Raw genomic sequence first — 19,396 nt, 5'->3', positions numbered from 1 at the left:
AACCAGCTGTGACTAGTTTGACCTATATATAGCACTGGTAAAAATTGCTAACATTTGCCTGAGATAAAAAAGGCTAGTGTAGCCGAAATGACAATGAGCATGTTAACGTATTGTTTGATATAAAAAAGATTTATAAAAATATATTATACATAGCAGCTTGCTTCTACACTTCTAGAATACAGCAAACTAATGATTCACTATTTCAGACAGAATGAAGAATTGAAGACGGAAAATTCGTCGTGCCGTAAAGTAAGCTACTGTAAAACCTCTAATTGAACGCCACCTCTATTTGACCTTGGTCTATTTGACCGCCACTATGAGAGAAGGGTTGAAAAATAGAGCGCCAGCCTTTATTTGAGCGCCACTTTGGCTATCTTTGCTCTTTATGAAACCTTAATATTAGGTGATCAGTAGAAAAGTGTCCACTAAATCGTTAGATTTAGTGGACACTTTAGATTTAATCCACTAAATTTGATAGACTATCATTATATAACTTATTAATTTGAAAATTTACAGCATATTGTTTGATAGCATCATTGAGGTAATCTGATCTCACAATTGATTGACGCTCGTAACTCCGCTTCTATTGCACATAAAAAGCTTGTTTTGGCTGAAAACTGTAGCAAACATATCAATGAGTGCATTGAGCTTTTATGCACTATTGGTAAATAAGATATAAAATATGTTTTCAAATTTAGAATGAAAAGTGAAAACTCCAACAATTTGCAAAGAAGGACATAGGCTATAATATTGGCAGGCAGCTCAATTGCAAGCAATAGATATCAACTGGTAGAGATATTTCTCAGTTTCTCAATGCACATTTATTAAGAGATCTTTGACAAGTTGGAGGTAAGTTAACAGATTTATTGGATCCAAAAGGTTTAATAGGCAAAAGGTTTAAAGGGCAAAATATAGGCGATATTCGCTTCGCCCGTAAAAGAGCTATATTTATCTTCCTCAAATTCTGGCGAGCCATTGGAAAAACACAACGCCAGCCTCTATTTGAACGCCACTTCCAATTGACTGCCACTACAAAGGAAGTGCTGAAAAATAGAGTGCCAGGGTGTTCAATTAGAGGTTTAACGGTAACTTATTTAGTAACGGAGATACTTATACTTTCAGTACCTGAGTACCTTCAGTACGAGGGAACTCATACGTTTAGTACCCAAGTACCTTCAGAATGAGCTGTGCTACTTTCAACAAATCAATCAGTTTTGGTTAGCTAGCGTCGTCATAATGTTTCTTTAAGAGAGTCTTTTTGTTAATCTTGCCCATGACATTCTTGGGTATGTTTTTGAGAAACTTAAACTCGCGAGGGATACTATACTTGGGCATCTTATCGGAGCACCAAGAAGTGAGGTCATCGGCAGATAGGTTGCATCCTGCCTTCAGCACAACAATAGCACCGATTCGTTGTCCGTACACTGCAATATGGAAAATATCAGTAGATATATTGAGGCAAGTTGCATCATACGAGAAGGGTAAAGATTAGGATGTGATGTCTCAATAGCAACCAACAAAATAGATCAGATGCATAATCTACTGTAGACTTATGACCAACGGTAAATATGAATACTACCATGGGGTGGTTGGATTACCTATAACCAAATATACAATGACTATAACATACACAAGGTGTTGAGAGGCTGTCACTCAATAATACAGTGGACCCTCGCAATACAATTTTGATTTGTCTAATATCGTATGATGAAAAAAATGTCATAAGGCGGAGACGAAAAAGCATCGTGTTCCACATTATGAGGCAAAAAAATCGTATAACAGGGACATCGTAATTTGGGGCTGCACTGTATATCTTATCTTATGACAACTAGGAGCCATGCTAGATGCGTGTACAGTCATGGCCATAAGTATTAACACTTCTCATCATTTTGTGTTCAATTAGGTTTTTGCACTTTTGCCGTCACCCTGTGCCACCCAGACAGTATAAATATCAAATGATTCCTCAGAAGAATTTCTATCCTTTAACACATTCATCTAAAACAAAAACTATCTCAGCAGTCTCTGGGCGCATGTAAAATCGGAGTTTTTTTGGAGCAAAATTTGGAGTCCTTCTCTGAGGTCAATTGCTTGGTGAAAATATTTTCATTGTTAGAAGTTTTATGCTCATTAGAAAGATTTGATTTTCAGCTTTCTAATGATGTGCAACATGGCTTGTAGATTATGCAGTAGGTAACGTCTATTCAAAGTTAGTCCAATTTTTGCTAAATGGACTAGGCCTCAAATGCAGGGTGTTAATACTTCTGGCCACAACTGTATATACACCTAGTCTCCAATGCTTAGTGTACATACCTATATCTGGGATGCCAAGAACTGCACACTCGGACACAGACTCATGCAAAAGTATTTTGCTCTCAATATCCAGAGCAGAGATCTTGTAGCCACTACTCTTAATGATATCTACCGAAGTCCTTCCGAGCACCTTGTAATAACCTTCATTGTCTATACACATTGTGTCACCTGCAAGGGTATAGAAACACAGACTATAGGAGTATATGCTCCAAAAAGCGAACAAATCAGAATGAGCTCTCTGTTCTAAACCTAGTCTACGAATTAATGAAGTGGTGTGGCCCATAGAGTTATCTCCCCCTAGAGTGATAACTGTGCATTCAACAACACGAGCGTTTCCGGTGCCAACAAGGAGCGTTTAGGCCACGCCCCTTTTTTGTGCTATTCAATCGTAGTGATCGACAGAACAATAACGCCAGCCATGAGAATGATCAAGAATTTCCAGTTAAGATAGTAATTATTGCTCATATTAAAGAAATGATGATTATAGTTTATTACTCTAATATATGCTTATTATTTAAAGCAATTCAATACCTACATGCATTGAAAAGGCACTGAATAGATGGTGTTAAGTAAGTGAGTTAATGCAATCAGTTACTCCAATGATATACAGCCCCCACACATGAGGGGCTGTATATCATTGGTTATTCATAGATAAGATAGATAGTCATGCTGGGGTTGTATTACATTGGTGTGATGGGAAGCTAATCGACTGCCAAAGATGTCCACTAGTTAGTGGACATCTTTGCTTGATGTAAGCAAGCAAAAAGTTTGAAAGTTAGAGTGGCAAATGTTGTTATATGTTAGATAAAAATAAATTATACTTAATTATACTAAATTATAATTATTTAAAAATAAAATAGACTTTTTATTACTTTATTTATTAAATAAAGTAATAAAAATTAGCTATGATTACAATAATTTTTTATTGTAATCATAGCTAAACAGATTATATTTAGCATTACTTGCCAATTATTTTACATTTAAACACATTTGCAGTTTCATTTTTCTTCTTAATTCATTTTAACAAAAAACTTCTTTCATGATATGAAGTTTAGAAGTGGTAGTTGTTTGAAAAAGCTTGAAAAAATTTACAGTTGTTTTTATTTTCTCTCTTCTTTTCATTTATTTCAATTACACAAAACACTTTTCATAATATGTAGTTTGAAAGTTAAAGTGGTAAATGTTGTTATATGTTAAATAAAAATAAATTATACTTAATTCTACTAACTATAATTATATAAAAATAAAATAGACTTTTTTATTACCTTATTTATTAAATAATTTTTCATTGTAATCATAGCTAAACAGATTATATTTAGCCATTACTTGCTAATTATTTTACATTTAAACACATTTACAGTTTTATTTTTTTTCCTAATTCATTTCAACAAAAAACTTCTTTCATGATATGAAATTTAAAAGTTGTAGTTGTTTGAAAAAGCTTGCAAACCTATAGAGTTGTTTTCTTTTTCCTCTTAATTCATTTAAACTGCTTAAAAATATTTTCTCATGATATGAAGTTTAAAAGTTAGAATAGTAAATGTTATATAAAAATAAATTTTCTGTCCAAATACTTTTTTATTACTCGGGCAACACCGGGTAGTACAGCTCATAGTTGATGGCAGTTGATTAGCTTCCCATCACACCAATGTAATACAACCCCAGTATGACTATGTATGTTATCTATGAGTAACTGCTTGCATTACCTTCACTTTCACTCACTATCTATTCAGTGCCTTGGCAAGTCATGTAGGTATCAGGGATTACGTGTATGTCACAATTTTCATAATTCATTTCCATATTATTTCCATTTTCATAACATTTTCATAATTCATTTCCATATTATTTCCATTTCCATAACATTTTCCTACTTCGTTTTCATATTATTTCCATTTCCATAATTCATTTCCATATTAATTCCATTTCCATAACTCATTTCCATATTATTTCCATTTCCATATTATTTCTATTTCCATAATTCATTTCCATATCAATTCCATTTCCCTACTTCATTTTCATAGTATTTCCATTTCCATATTATTTCCATTTCCATAATTCATTTCCATATTATTTCCAATTCCATAAAAGTTCCATAATTCATTTCCATATTAATTCCATTTCCATAATTCATTTCCATATTATTTCCATTTCCATGTTATTTCCATTTCCATAATTCATTTCCATATTAATTCCATTTCCATAATTCATTTTCATATTATTTCCATTTCCATATTATTTCCATTTCCATAATTCATTTCCATATTATTTCCATTTCCATAAAAGTTCCATAGTTCATTTCCATATTAATTCCATTTCCATAATTCATTTCCATTTCCATAGCATTTCCATAATTCATTTCCATATTATTTCCATTTTCATACCATTTCCATACTTGTAAAATAAAATTTCCATATCCATTTCCCTAAAGTTATGGGAATATTTATGTTTATGGAAATGAAAAAGTAAACATTTCCATAGTATGTTTAGCAATCCCTGGTAGGTATTGAATTGCTTTAAATAATAAGCATATATTAGAGTAATAAACTATAATCATCATTTCTTTAATACGAGCATTAATTACTATCTCAACTGGAATTCATGATCCTTGTTTAACCCTTCTCATGGCTGATGTTATTGATCTAGTCAATCGCTACGACTGACTAGCACAAAAAAGAGGCGTGGCCTAAACGCTCCTTGTTGGCACCGGAAACGCTCGTGTAGTTATCACTCTAGGGGGAGATAACTCTATGGTGTGGCCTATTGAAACTGGAAGACTTGAAGAAAGCTCTCTCAGTTGTTTATATTTTGAATTACTTAAATAGAATAAGTAGATGAGATAAGTACACTTACCTGTCTTAAACCAACCATCAGGAGTAAAAGATTCTTTAGACGCTTCTGGCTTATTCCAATATTGAGAGAAAACGGTTGGGCCTCGTACATACAGCTCACCTGCTAGACTTTCTCCTGCAGTGTCAAAGAAGAATAACTGAACCTTCATCGTGTAAAACATTGCTTATATTAGTACTACAACGGACTAGGATAAACATAATAAACAAGATAACCAGAGTTCCAAAACTGACTGATTTATTGAAGTACTTGACACATCGGAAAATAAGAAAGAACATTAGCATCATTGTTATGGAAAGGCGTGGTCTTGCGTCTCTTGGTAAACCACATCAACAAATTATCAGCACTGACCAATTTTCATAACAACCACGGCGTGATTGGACCACGGCGTGATTGGACCACGGCGTGATTGGACCACGGCGTGATTGGACCACGGCGTGATTGGACCACGGCGTGATTGGACCACGGCGTGATTGGACCACGGCGTGATTGGACCACGGCGTGATTGGACCACGGCGTTATTGGACCACGGCGTGATTGGACCACGGCGTGATTGGACCACGGCGTGATTGGACCACGGCGTGATTGGACCACGGCGTGATTGGACCACGGCGTGATTGGACCACGGCGTGATTGGACCACGGCGTGATTGGACCACGGCGTGATTGGACCACGGCGTGATTGGACAAGGTGCTATAATCATTAGCATTAAAAAAATCATTAAAATAAAATATTCTAGCATTAATTTGGGGTACGAGATGAACATCTGATGAGATCTATGTGTATCCATAAGCCTTAAAGGTTGACTTGCAACAAAATTCACATTACAGTTATTCGGTATCAAAAGAATCACCATGTCTTACTCTGTTGTGTTGTAGGTGCCAAATATGTGGAAATGTGATTACAAGATCTTAAAAGCTCAAAAACGAAAAGCCGCCGTAGATTGGAATCTCTTTATTTCTCTGACGTAGTCATGAAATTTATTTATTGTCTTGTCATGTGATGTTCTCACGTGAATCGAAAGGCCAATAAAAAGCTCAATATAAACCTATCGTAGCACTAGTTTATGACAAACACTTCGGGTTTTACCGAAGACCTCGTATCAAATATAGATGCTCGCTACTTTACAGTTTTGTTTCGGTTTGATCTTATCTGCAAGTCGTAATCTGATCATGTTACCCAATACTTTGCAAATAATTTTTGCAGCACTTTTCGATTATCACAGGTGACCAACAGACTCGTCATGATTATCAGACAATGATATGTACTCCTTCGAAGTAAGGCTAAAAAGTTTAACGAATTTTTACGGTAAGTTATAAGATATCACTGCTAAAAGTGACAGCATTACAATGACGATAAAACAGACGCGTAAGAACAATAGACATGGTTTTATTGACTGCGTGAAGTATATTTGTGAAAATATTTCGACAAATAAGCTTGCATGAAAGTGTAAACAGAAACCATCTCCCACAACTACGTCACATTTGAGCCGTTTTGAAAAGAGAATCCAAACTACGGCGGTCTCGTGTGGCTGCGATTAACTGTTCGTTTTTTAGCTTTTAAGAGCTTGTAATCACATTCCCATATATTTCGCACCTACAACACAACAGAGTAAGACATGGTGAATCTGATGATACCAAATAACTGTAATCTGAATTTTATTGCAAGTCAACCTTTAAACAATAGCATGATGTTGAACCTCAGCAACTTCTCCATGGTAGCACTTAGTGCTAGCCTGGGAAAGTTTTTCACCAATCCAGCACTACTAAGCAACACTCTCGTCGCTTTCTCACTGTGGTCGCAAACCTCAATCACCACAGGCGAAGACAAAGTCAAGCCACCACGATTCTTAACTGTGATTAGGTAATTCGTTGCTTGGTTTACATCATAGTTGGTAACATCTACGATGCTAGTGATACAATCATTACATTTCAGCTTTGGTGACCTAGCCAGCTACATAGCCAGCTGTAAAATAATCATTCTGTCTCATTTTTGACTTAAGACATACTTGCATACTCATCATATTTAGTCATGTTTAGTTCAGCATGATATTAGTCATTTACACCGCATTTATTGTGTTGTCAGCCAATACAATAATTGCTCGGTGAATTAGAGAATGATCTATGGAGAAACATGTGTGCTTGCTATATACGTACATGCTTAACCATGCATGCTTGCTATATATGTACATGCTTAACCATGCATGCTTGCTATATACGTACACGCTTAACCATGCATGCTTGCTATATACGTACACGCTTAACCATGCATGCTTGCTATATACGGACATGCTTAACCATGCATGCTTGCTATATACGGACATGCTTAACCATGCATGCTTGCTATATATGTACATGCTTAACCATGCATGCTTGCTATATACGTACACGCTTAACCATGCATGCTTGCTATATACGTACACGCTTAACCATGCATGCTTGCTATATACGTACATGCATAACCATGCATGCTTGCTATATACGGACATGCTTAACCATGCATGCTTGCTATATACGTACACGCTTAACCATGCATGCTTGCTATATACGTACACGCTTAACCATGCATGCTTGCTATATACGGACATGCTTAACCATGCATGCTTGCTATATACGGACATGCTTAACCATGCATGCTTGCTATATACGTACATGCTTAACCATGCATGCTTGCTATATACCGACATGCTTAACCATGCATGCTTGCTATATACGTACACGCTTAACCATGCATGCTTGCTATATACGTACACGCTTAACCATGCATGCTTGCTATATACGGACATGCTTAACCATGCATGCTTGCTATATACGGACATGCTTAACCATGCATGCTTGCTATATATGTACATGCTTAACCATGCATGCTTGCTATATACGTACATGCTTAACCATGCATGCTTGCTATATACGTACACGCTTAACCATGCATGCTTTCTATATACGTACATGCTTAACCATGCATGCTTGCTATATACGTACATGCTTAACCATGCATGCTTGCTATATAAAAGTGGTAGGCTATCACAACCTACAAACATTAAAGTTTCCCACAGATCAAAGACCATATTTTCTATGTCTTGTAGAGGCATATGTATAGCCTCTATCAACGACACCATTACCTCTAAATGCTCACCGCGTTCACCAACCATCACCCAAGCTATGAACCAATTCACATACTCCCTAGACATACACTATCCTACTATAATACTCCTAGTATGATACTCCCTAGACATGCAGTATCCTACTATGATACTACTAGTATGATACTCCCTAGACATACAGTATCCTACTATAATACTACTAGTATGATACTCCCTAGACATACACTATCCTACTATGATACTACTAGTATGATACTCCCTAGACATACAGTATCCTACTATAATACTACTAGTATGATACTCCCTAGACATACACTATCCTACTATGATACTACTAGTATGATACTCCCTAGACATATAGTATCCTACTATGATACTACTAGTATGATACTCCCTAGACATACAGTATCCTACTATGATACTACTAGTATGATACTCCCTAGGCATACACTATCCTACTATAATACTACTAGTATGATACTCCCTAGGCATACAGTATCCTACTATAATACTACTAGTATGATACTCCCTAGAGATACAGTATCCAGAAACACCCCAAAGATTAACTTCGAATAGTCAGTCATACACAGTACTGCAATAGACCCTTGCCATTTTCCACCATCAGACTTCAACATTTTATATTATTTCATATCATATGTCACATAACTCTAGCATATTATTATATGTCATATGACACGTAACTCTAACATATTAATTTATATCATATGCCACATAACTCTAACATATGAATATATGTTATATGTGACATAACTCTAGAATATTAATATATGTCATATGACACATAACTCTAACATATTATATATGTCATGTCACGTAACTCTAGTATATTATTATATGTCATATGACACGTAACTCTAACATTTTAATATGTCTATGGCACATAACTTCAACACAGCACATTACCTGAGTTATCATCTGATTTGACACTGCTAACATCTATATATCCATTAGGAGCTGTAGCATCCTCTTGCGCTATCATCGTCTTAACTGATGCAAATGGAAGTCCAACAGTTCCTATCGGATACCAGGATATGCTAATGTTAAAGACCTCAAATCATTTTACTATTCTGAGGTGCAAATACGTACAGTAGAAACTCGACCTACAAAAGATATAGCATGCGAAAATTCAAAGAAAGATGCTTCTAAAAACGAAACGCACTGCCGGCAGTTTAAGCGGATGAACAGCTCAGCTCGAAAACGTCTGAGCTAGTCTATCATTGGCCAACAACCAGTGCTTCCTGCCATCCCATTGGCTTCTTACGGTTAAATACAATGCGTCTCACCCAGTTTCAGTTGCTAGCGAAATTCACTGAATGCTTAGCCCAGCATAGTTAACCAACACCAAAATTAAACAAGCACATTGTTCGTAGTTTTTACTTTTTAATTATCGGTGTTTTCTTCTCTCCACGTGTGTTTTTTCTATTTATAATGCTGTAATAATATAATTAAACATCTTTACAAACATGTAGCTAAGCGTAACATGAAGTTGAGGGAACAAGACACGACATGCATGAAAGTCAGTGATGAAGCCTTAACCATATGACGGTCATTGTCGAAATGAGTGCAAAAGAAATATAATATGATTTTAAGATATATTGGTTACAAGTTCCAACCATTATTTATAATTTATACAAGTATTATATATATATTATATATATATTATGTATATTATATATATTATGTATTATATCCAAGTTTTGGGAGCTTGTAACAAATTAGGGCATGTCTAAAGTATAATGCATTCCTACTTACGAAGTCGTCTGCTCGTGAAACAGCTTCCAGAACAAATTAATCTTGTAAAGTTTCTAGTGTGTGCATACGAATACGATTTGGGAATACAGATATAGTGGCAAAACTGCTGTTAACTTGCAGCCTCGGAAACTTGTAAAAGATGAGAAACTTTTAGAATTAGCAATTTCTTTTCAAATAGCGAACATATCAAATACAAAAATAAATCATTACGATGATGGGAAAATAAAAACAAAATGACCAATGATGTAGGCATACCTGTCTATTTAGTAATGGAAAATAATATAGTAATATTAATAATCTTTATAGTAATATACTCTCTAGAAAAACAACATGACGTAACTGGTCAGTAAGACTTTGCAGGTGTAATCTTAACACAAAAATCCCAATTGAAATCAAAGCGTATCAATTATGTAGTGTCATATGCACTAAAGTAAGCTTACTTATACCTGTCAGGAGTGCAAATGAACAGCAGACAGCCCAAGAATTTTAGCATCATGACCAGACTACTAACACTCGTGCCAAGCGCAACATAGCAGCTACCAAGAGAATCTGCACACCTGCCAAGAGTGTTCACACTTATCAATAGTTTCAACAGTTCTATCAATAGTTTCAGCATACTAGTCAAGATTGTTAGCACACATGTCAGGAGTGTCAAAGTATCGACTAGGCGTGTCATCATACCTGCTAAGAGTGTCAGTATATCTGTTAAGAGTGACAAGTGTTGGAACAACTGCCAAAATGATCTTGACAAGTATGCTGATCCTCTTGACAAGTGTGCTAGCACTCTTGGCAGCACACCTGTCAAGAGTGTCAGCATACTTGTCAAGATCACTAGCACATCTGTCAAGAGTGCCAGCATATTTGTCAAGGTTGTTAGCGTACCTGTCAAGGGTGTTAGCGTACCTGTCAAGGGTGTTAGCATACCTGTCAAGGGTGTTAGGATACCTGTCAAGGGAGTTAACATACCTGTCAAGGGTGTTAGCATACCTGTCAAGGGTGTTAGGATACCTGTCAAGGGAGTTAGCATACCTGTCAAGGGAGTTAGCATACCTGTCAAGGGTGTTAGCATACCTGTCAAGGGTGTTAGCATACCTGTCAAGGGTGTCAGCATATTTGTCAAGGGTGTTAGCGTACCTATCAAGGATGTTAGCATACCTGTCAAGGGTGTTAGCATACCTGCCAAGGGTGTTAGCATACCTGCCAAGGGTGTTAGCGTACCTGTCAAGGGTGCTAGCATACCTGTCAAGGGTGTTAGGATACCTGTCAAGGGAGTTAGCATACCTGTCAAGGGTGTTAGCATACCTGTCAAGGGTGTTAGCATACCTGTCAAGGGTGTCAGCATACCTGTCAAGGGTGTTAGCATACCTGTCAAGGGTGTTAGCATACCTGCCAAACGGGCTCCCCTGAGAGGGTTAGAAAGCGCCATAAGGATTTCTGACATGCCATATCTCTCGAGCAACGTATGGCCAGTTGACACCAGCCAGCGGTCCCTTACTGGAATGGTCAGGGCGCTCGATCCACTTATCATGACTCTTGAAAAAATGAGAGTTGAAAGTTGACCAGTTAGAAAAATGAGGGTTAACTAAAGCTAACTCTACCTCGTCTCCTAGTTCCGTGTAAAGGATTGGCCATGATTGTCAATATTTCTGTCATGCCGAACCGGTCTTTGATGAGGTGACCCGTGAAGGTCTGCCATTTATGGCTGTGAACATCAGGCAAGGCGTAGCCTGAGCACATCATAACTCTGCATAAGTTGAAAACAAACTTGGAAGGAATTTGGCCTAAAACTCATTACAGACACTACAGGGAAGTAACTGGTGTGAAAACCATGATTAAAAGGAAAGACTTTTCGAAGGAGAGTTGAGTGAACACTTTTGATAGGTGCAATAAAGTTTTATACCTTGATAGAATCTTCATTAACCGTTTGCTGCCAGTTTAAAACTTCAATAAGCAGTGATAAGACTGGCCTGTGGATAGATTATCAAATGTGATAGCGAGTCATACCTAATTTTACTGCAAGCAGTTCTAACTCTCTCCGGAGTCAAAGAAGGATCTGCTCCGGATTCTAAGTAGTTCAATAGTTTGGCATAAACTGTGGGGACAGCGGTGAACACAGTAATGTCTCCATCTGAAGCGGTGAATCTCTTCCACACCTGCATATAAAGTCAGCCAGTTGTGCCATCAGTAAATACAGTAATCTCTGCAACTGAGATAGTAAACCTATTTCACAACTGCAGACACGGTCATACCCTTATTTCACTTAAAGCCTGTCACCTAGAAAAGATCTGACAGCCTTTATTACCCTTTTACACTAGTCTGGAACAAGAAAGGCGGGCGATTGCCAAAATTGGTACTTGGCTAGTTTATGTTATGTAATTTGGTACAACAATTTCCAGTTTAAAATCAGCATGCTTATGAAGTTGCAAAAAGATTACAGCACGAGTTGCACAGGCGACATTGAGTGTAAATGATTGGTTACAGTTGGTTGAGAATCATGATTTTTTTATTTATTAGTGCCATCAAGCAACCATCTCATTCGAGACTACAGTCGACTCCTGACCGTACGATTTTAATTCGTTTCGGTGTTGGCATCGTAGGGTAAAAAGTCATATAACAGGGACATCGTAACCCAGGAATGCACTGTACAATGTATATTGGCTAACTAACGATCAATGTTTCCAAAGAAATGGATGTGTTAATGCTAATTTATTATTACTATTTCTGACTGAATAAAAAATGCCATTGATCAAAAATAAACAAATCACGTAGTACAAATAACAGAAGCTAATAGTTGAATTGCTTACAAACTTGAAAAATCCTATATCTGAATTCCTAAGTGTAAATACTTTTTCGAAGAGTCTCCAAGGAAACATGATGAAACCATAACTCAAGTATGAGTCTTGTAAGTATGTGTACTACTTCAGGTGATGTATTTGGTCAGATGTGAAACGCTATTAACCGCGCATATAATCTACCTATATAATCTACCTATATAATCTACCTATATAAATAAATCTCAGTGTTTGTCATGAATCTGTTGGTCGTTTGTTGTTCGTGGGTTCAGATATAGCGATAACATTTTAGGAACAAAAAGCTGGATTTGAACTCGCATACTCCAGGTCTGCGGGCAGACATTCTTTCCACTAGGTCAAGCAGCTACATTAGATATACATTGCTAATTGCGGTCATATTTATTACATTGGTTAAAATACACACGCTGGAAGACAGATCATGAAGCGTAACATCACACATAACAAGTACAAGCTGGATTCACAGCTCTTATTAGCGTAAAGTTACTAGCTTAAGTTACTAGCCCAAGATACTTATATTAGCCAATTTGCTAATTTTGCCATTGGCTAATTAGCCATCTTAGCCAATGGCAACTACTTTTCCTTCCACTGTTTATAAGCCATTTTCGGTATTACTCGCACAGCGCTGGGCATTTAGCTAGTCCTGTATAAACTCTCAACACTGGATACACTCAATGACAAGTATATCCATCTCTTGATGATCCAGTGAATACCTACATCTTCAGCAGTGAATTTAGGGAGCATGACACACTTGGCTCCAACAGAAAGAGGTACAAGCAGCGCATTGACTAAACCATGTATATGATGGAGAGGAAGTACATGTAGACACACGTCATCCCTTGTCCACTCCCAGTAGTCTATCATGTCTTTAGAAGTGGCTTGTATGTTGCCATGTGACAAGACAACACCCTGTATAAATACATGAGGGTTAATATATGGCAACTACTAGCATTTTTTCTTTACTTATTTGAGCTGGTGAAATGCAGTTTTGTTGAGAGTTGTCTCCCCATTTAATACGAAAATACTCGCCCTAGGTTGTCGAACCGTGTACTGATAAACATGTACACACTACAACAACATGCATGGTTGAGAGTGGCAGTTGCTTAAGTGCTAAGAATGTGTGTTAGTTTCTTCCGTGATAATTAAGAAAACTGTAGTGACATGGCATGTATGTAAGCAGACAACTCCTTCATCTCAATGTTTGTATGTTAAATGTGCTCCAATCTCCATACCTTTGGACGGCCAGTTGTACCACTAGTGTATATAATCAAAGCATTTGTATTTGTTGCCACCTCATCTGCTGTCTTGGCTGCTGCCAACTCTCTCTCACTAGGTTGAGTAACGGATCCCTGCAAGCATACAAAAATGAGCAGTACTAACTCAGCTGACAATCTTAGCAAGTGCTATTGAGGCTGAACCTTTTAGCAGGTTACTGATGTTAGCTGCACTTGCCAGCCACCGGTATGACATGCAGAGAGACTCACATTAGGTATGACGAGCCGTGAAACAGAGTTACTTTTAGACAACTGAAAGACCTCATCAGAAAAGGCTTCTGTACCTACAAGTTATATTTTCAATTGGATCATAAGCACCACGAATCATAGACATGCAAAGTCTTTGCGTAAGATCAGTTAGTATATTAATGCGTAAACAGTGTACCTAGGACCAATTTGGCCTGAGAGTCATCTATGAAGTACTGTTTCTCTGAGAGGGGATGTGATGCGCACAATGGAACAGCAATTGCACCTGCCAACCATATAGCCCAACTTGCAATCACATTAGAGCTATCATTAGGAGTAACATAAGCAATCCTTTCTCCTTTAACTTGGCCATCTGAAAGGCAAAAGGAAGCCACCTGTGAAGTTTATTATTTAAAAAACACTCTGCTTTATAAATCTAGCTGACATACTAGCACAAACAATAATCAAAGACCGGTGCGGAGTCTGAGGATGTTTAAGCTTACCAAAGTCTATGTACTAGCTCATAGACTAACTCATAGACTAACTCATAGACTAACTCATAGACTAACTCATAGACTAACTCATAGACTAACTCATAGACTAACTCATAGACTAACTCATAGACTAACTCATAGACTAACTCATTTGTACTAAGTTTATGTTTGTTACAGTAAACTTTATTTAGCAAAATCAGGAGCAGTAAAGTCCAATGAAAGAATGACAACGGTCAGCTTATAACAAGAGATAAACTTACGAGTTGATGCAAGTCCAAAACAGTTGATAAAACCAGCTTATTTATGAGCTAACATGTGTTTTACTAATAGCCACCGTAAATCCAGTCACAAGCATGAATGAACGCATCGCAATTCATCCCCTGATTTCATTGGATAACTTTTGTTGTAACGTCAATTACCAATGTGTTCTATGAAAGTGAATAGATAAGAAATCACAGCTTATGATAGATTCAGCTCCGTACACTTTGATTTGGAATATTATGGTGGGAAGCAGCGGCTAGACATGGGTGACTGGTAGACTTCACAAGGAGCCTGGCTAACGCAGCATCAGTAACATGCACAAACACAAATAAGCAAGCAGAAAATTTGTCACCAACTCACTAAATATTTGTGTTATTGGTCAACTACTCACCAAACCTTTGTCTTATTGGTCAACTACTCACCAAACCTTTGTCTTATTGGTCAACTACTCACCAAACCTTTGTCTTATTGGTTAACTACTCACCAAACCCTTGTCTTATTGGTTAACTACTCACCAAACCTTTGTCTTATTGGTTAACTACTCACCAAACCTTTGTCTTATTGGTCAACTACTCACCAAACCTTTGTCTTATTGGTTAACTACTCACCAAACCCTTGTCTTATTGGTTAACTACTCACCAAACCTTTGTCTTATTGGTCAACTACTCATCAAACCTTTGTCTTATTGGTTAACTACTCACCAAACCTTTGTCTTATTGGTTAACTATTCACCAAACCTTTGTCTTATTGGTTAACTATTCACCAAACCTTTGTCTTATTGGTTAACTACTCACCAAATCTTTGTCTTATTTGAGCTGCCAGCTGCTGACTTTGTACTATCAGAGAACCAAAGGTGTGCTTGCCATAGCAGTCCTCGATCGCTGTATGGGCTGGCCAAGAGTAAGCCTGCAGATGAGAAGGCTTACAATATTCGTTGGCAGACTGTGAGGAGATACCTCGGACTAATGAAAATCTCACGTTCCGACTGCACCTCTGACATAGATTTAGTAGCATTCCACTTTCTTCTCTTTACTGGTCTGCCTGCAGTGTAATGAAGCAGCAGCTGATTGCGCCTGATTGGCAGATGCAGTTTTTATTTCCTATATAATATACATGTATATACTATAAAATCTCTATTTGAACAAATAAATGTCGCCTTTATTTTGTTTTCTCCTTCATACAGAGGAACATTAACACTTGAGTTAATTAGTCAATAAATCTGCTATAACTTACTTCCAAGTTGTCGTAGATCGCTAAATAAATATACATCGAAGCTGAAAAATATCTCTACAAGTTAATATCTATGGCTTGCAATTAACCTACGATGATTTTATAGCCTGCGTTACAATTTGTTAGAGCTTTTAATTTTTTTTTAATTCTAAATTTGAAGACACATTTTTATTTTGTAACTATATTTAAAAATAGCGCATTAAAGCTCATTGCACTCATTGATACATTTGATACAGTTTGCAATCAAAACTGGCTTTTTATGTGCAATGGAAGATAAGCCATGAGTGTTGATCCATTGTAAGCCGAGTTTAAATAACCGCTATTTATGCTATTAAATAATATGCTATAAGCCTGCAAATTTGTAAGTTATGCAATAATAATTTATCAAATGCTACAAACATATATTCAAAAACAAGTTACATAAACAAACCATAACTATAATACATGCAGAAACAAAATTAACACTTTTGAAACAAAAATATTTGCATCGTTTGCTCGGCAGGCTGCATTTGATTGCTTATGTCGTATGGAATTATTTCATCTACTTCTGGATGTTCAATACCTTCCACAATGTCTGCTGTCGCGAAAATAATGATAAGCTTTTAGCCGTATGCGTGCTTAGCACAAGCTATAGTCTAAACATAGTAGTACAGATTCCATTATAATTTTAAACCGTTTTTCACGTAAGTCGAAGCATCAAAACCGTGTTAAACAAGGAGCTACTATTAGCCTGATTAATTTAGTAATTATTTCTATGGCTTTTGTTTCAAACATTTATAGAAAATACTGTAAGCTTTGTAGTTAGAAAATTGACTTTTATACAATCAGCAACCACGAACGAATTGTTATGGATGTAACCGAGTCATTATTAGTAGTATTTGTGGACACTTTTACAGATCACATTCTATAATGGAGTAATAAAAATTAAATAATGTCAAAGTGGCGGTCAAATAGAGGTGGCGTTCAATTAAAGGGTGGCGCTATATTTTTCAACCTTCTCTTACAGTGGCAGTCAAATAGAGGCAGCGTTCAACTAAAGGTGGCATTCAAATGGAGATTTTACGGTTTGTGAAATTCTGGGACACTCTGCCAGTGGCCTGGACATATTCACGCTGTTTGTTGTAAATATAACAATACAATGACTAGCTTAATGGTGCCAGCGCATTACACACAGCTGGCTACTGTTTTGTGCCAGCTTGATGAAAACTACAGATGTTAGTTTATAGTCATTGTTCTCTTGTTTAATATATTAATTAATTATAGGCCTGTAAGCAAACAAGGAAATATAATAATATATATAATTTACTTAACAACTATAAAGGAAAGAAATGATAAATTTATAAACTATATAAAATAAATTTGAAATAAATACTGTATTCATAAACCATGTAAACAATGAAGAGAATGTATACAATTATAAAACATACAAGCTAGCAAAAGAAATATATAATATATTTGTAAACTATATAAACTAAAAATAAATATACTTATAATCCAGATTAATTAAAAAAGGAAAGGCCAGTAGTCGAGATAGACTTATTTTGCAGTTGCGCTTGAGGAATATAATTAAGAATGTTTTAAAATGTGCAGAGTTGAGTTAAGCTAGAGATAGTAGATAACTTTTCTGCAGCCAAAAATAAACACCACTCTTAGTAAACTATTAACGCTTTGGTTGAAGGAGAAAATGAACAGCACTTGTCAGCAGGCCCGTATTCCCTGGGGCGGCTGGGCAGCTCCAAATTTTTAGTAATTTCGGTGGCTGAGTACTAAGAATTGCAGTGTAAGCTCATTCATTTGGAATTTCCAACTACTAATTATTAGCACTCTAGTTGTGCTCTAGCAATGAAATGGAGAGACTCACTAATCTAGTAATGGTTTTGCCTGCCACTAATGCAGTGAGTGAGAGATCCTTTTCTGCATTGAAGCGAATCAAAACATTGGTGAGGAGCACTATGGTGCAGGCTCGTCTAAATAATCTTCTAATATTACACATGTATAAAGATGTTGAAATAGAAACAGACTCAGTTGTGAAAGAATTCTGCAATGGACATATGGCCACATATTGACAGAACAAGAGTTATTGTAATAAAGAAGTAATAGCTTTTGTTCTGTCAATGTCCCTTACAGAAATCTGCAGTGTCATGAGTTGTATATCATTCGTTGAATAAAGAAAAAGTTTTGCCTACCATGAACCATAAACAATATATTTATTTAAATTTGGGTGCTTACAATTGATTGTATTCATGGACACTTTGAGGGTTGTTGATGCTTGAAAGGTTCAGAGCATCGATCGGCTGCCCCAAACCCCGTTGGGGGCTTACACTGCTCCCCCAAACCCCAAGGTGTTCATAACTAGTCGCCTAACATTTGCATCCGCCCTAACTTACAACCAGGGAATACAGGCCTGCTTGTCAGATGAGACAAATTTCTGTTAATGCGCTTCTATATTCTTGATTAATATCTTTTTGATTTCATTCTTTGTTAATTTATTGAGAAGTTACAGGCTGCGAATGTGGCCATGATACTATTTGTAGTAATACATTGAATATATACTTTATGCAGTGGTAAACGGTGTTTCTTTGCAGCTATGTGTGCTTCAATAACCATCTGTTAATCTGATTTATGATTTGTCTGCTCTTGTTAAACTTGGTGATAATAACTTCAATTTCTACCAAAACAAAATAATTTGTGATCATTGCTTGAGTCTACAAGATAGAGAACTAATAAAATTGTACAATTAGTTTTTACTGTTGATTGATGAGCTATTAGTATTTCATATTTTGCACCATAGTGTCTGTTCAGCAATGTGGGATGGGTAGGAGAGGTAATAAAAGATAGGAGGCCCTGAAGTGTATGGTAGGCTCTAAGAGGTAATGGAAGAGATAGGAGAGGCAGCTGCTCACATAAATATTTGGCATAACTAATCTGGTTCACCAGAATGATTTGGAAAAAGCTGATTATCTGCAACAGCTCGCAGCTGAGATGGCCAATTGTATGACTCGAAGGATATAATGAGAATGACAGCCATATATATTCAGTGAACAACATGTTAGCTAACAAAGACTAATAAGGAGTAATACTAAAATCCATATTTGTATCAAGGCAGAT

General features: G+C 36.6%; 1 protein-coding gene across 1 annotated transcript; it reads right to left on the bottom strand.

The window, feature by feature from the left end:
• Window positions 1-81: 81 nt before the first annotated feature.
• On the bottom strand, window positions 82-16,120 carry LOC137386916 (malonate--CoA ligase ACSF3, mitochondrial-like). The gene is made up of 11 exons (XM_068073138.1): window positions 15,853-16,120; window positions 14,503-14,676; window positions 14,328-14,401; window positions 14,076-14,192; window positions 13,561-13,752; window positions 12,038-12,186; window positions 11,632-11,777; window positions 9,185-9,295; window positions 5,161-5,274; window positions 2,311-2,478; window positions 82-1,424 (listed from the first exon to the last, which is right to left on the bottom strand). Exons 1-11 carry the CDS (start codon window positions 16,070-16,072, stop codon window positions 1,219-1,221), a joined length of 1,671 nt encoding a protein of 556 aa, XP_067929239.1. The 5' UTR covers window positions 16,073-16,120; the 3' UTR covers window positions 82-1,218.
• Window positions 16,121-19,396: the final 3,276 nt, after the last annotated feature.

This window comes from Watersipora subatra, chromosome 2 (genome assembly GCF_963576615.1).
Source record: "Watersipora subatra chromosome 2, tzWatSuba1.1, whole genome shotgun sequence".
In the NCBI taxonomy this organism is placed as follows: Eukaryota; Metazoa; Bryozoa; class Gymnolaemata; order Cheilostomatida; family Watersiporidae; genus Watersipora; species Watersipora subatra.
This window is presented reverse-complemented; position numbering and strand designations above follow the sequence as displayed.

Coding starts and splice junctions, on each gene's coding strand:
- LOC137386916 (XM_068073138.1), bottom strand. CDS start 16,072: ATGCTACTAAATCTATGTCAGAGGTGCAGTCGGAACGTGAGATTTTCA. Junction 14,677..15,852: donor TCAAATAAGACAAAGATTTG/GTGAGTAGTTAA, acceptor TTTGCCTTTCAG/ATGGCCAAGTTAAAGGAGAA. Junction 5,275..9,184: donor CAAATCAGATGATAACTCAG/GTAATGTGCTGT, acceptor TTGACACTGCAG/GAGAAAGTCTAGCAGGTGAG.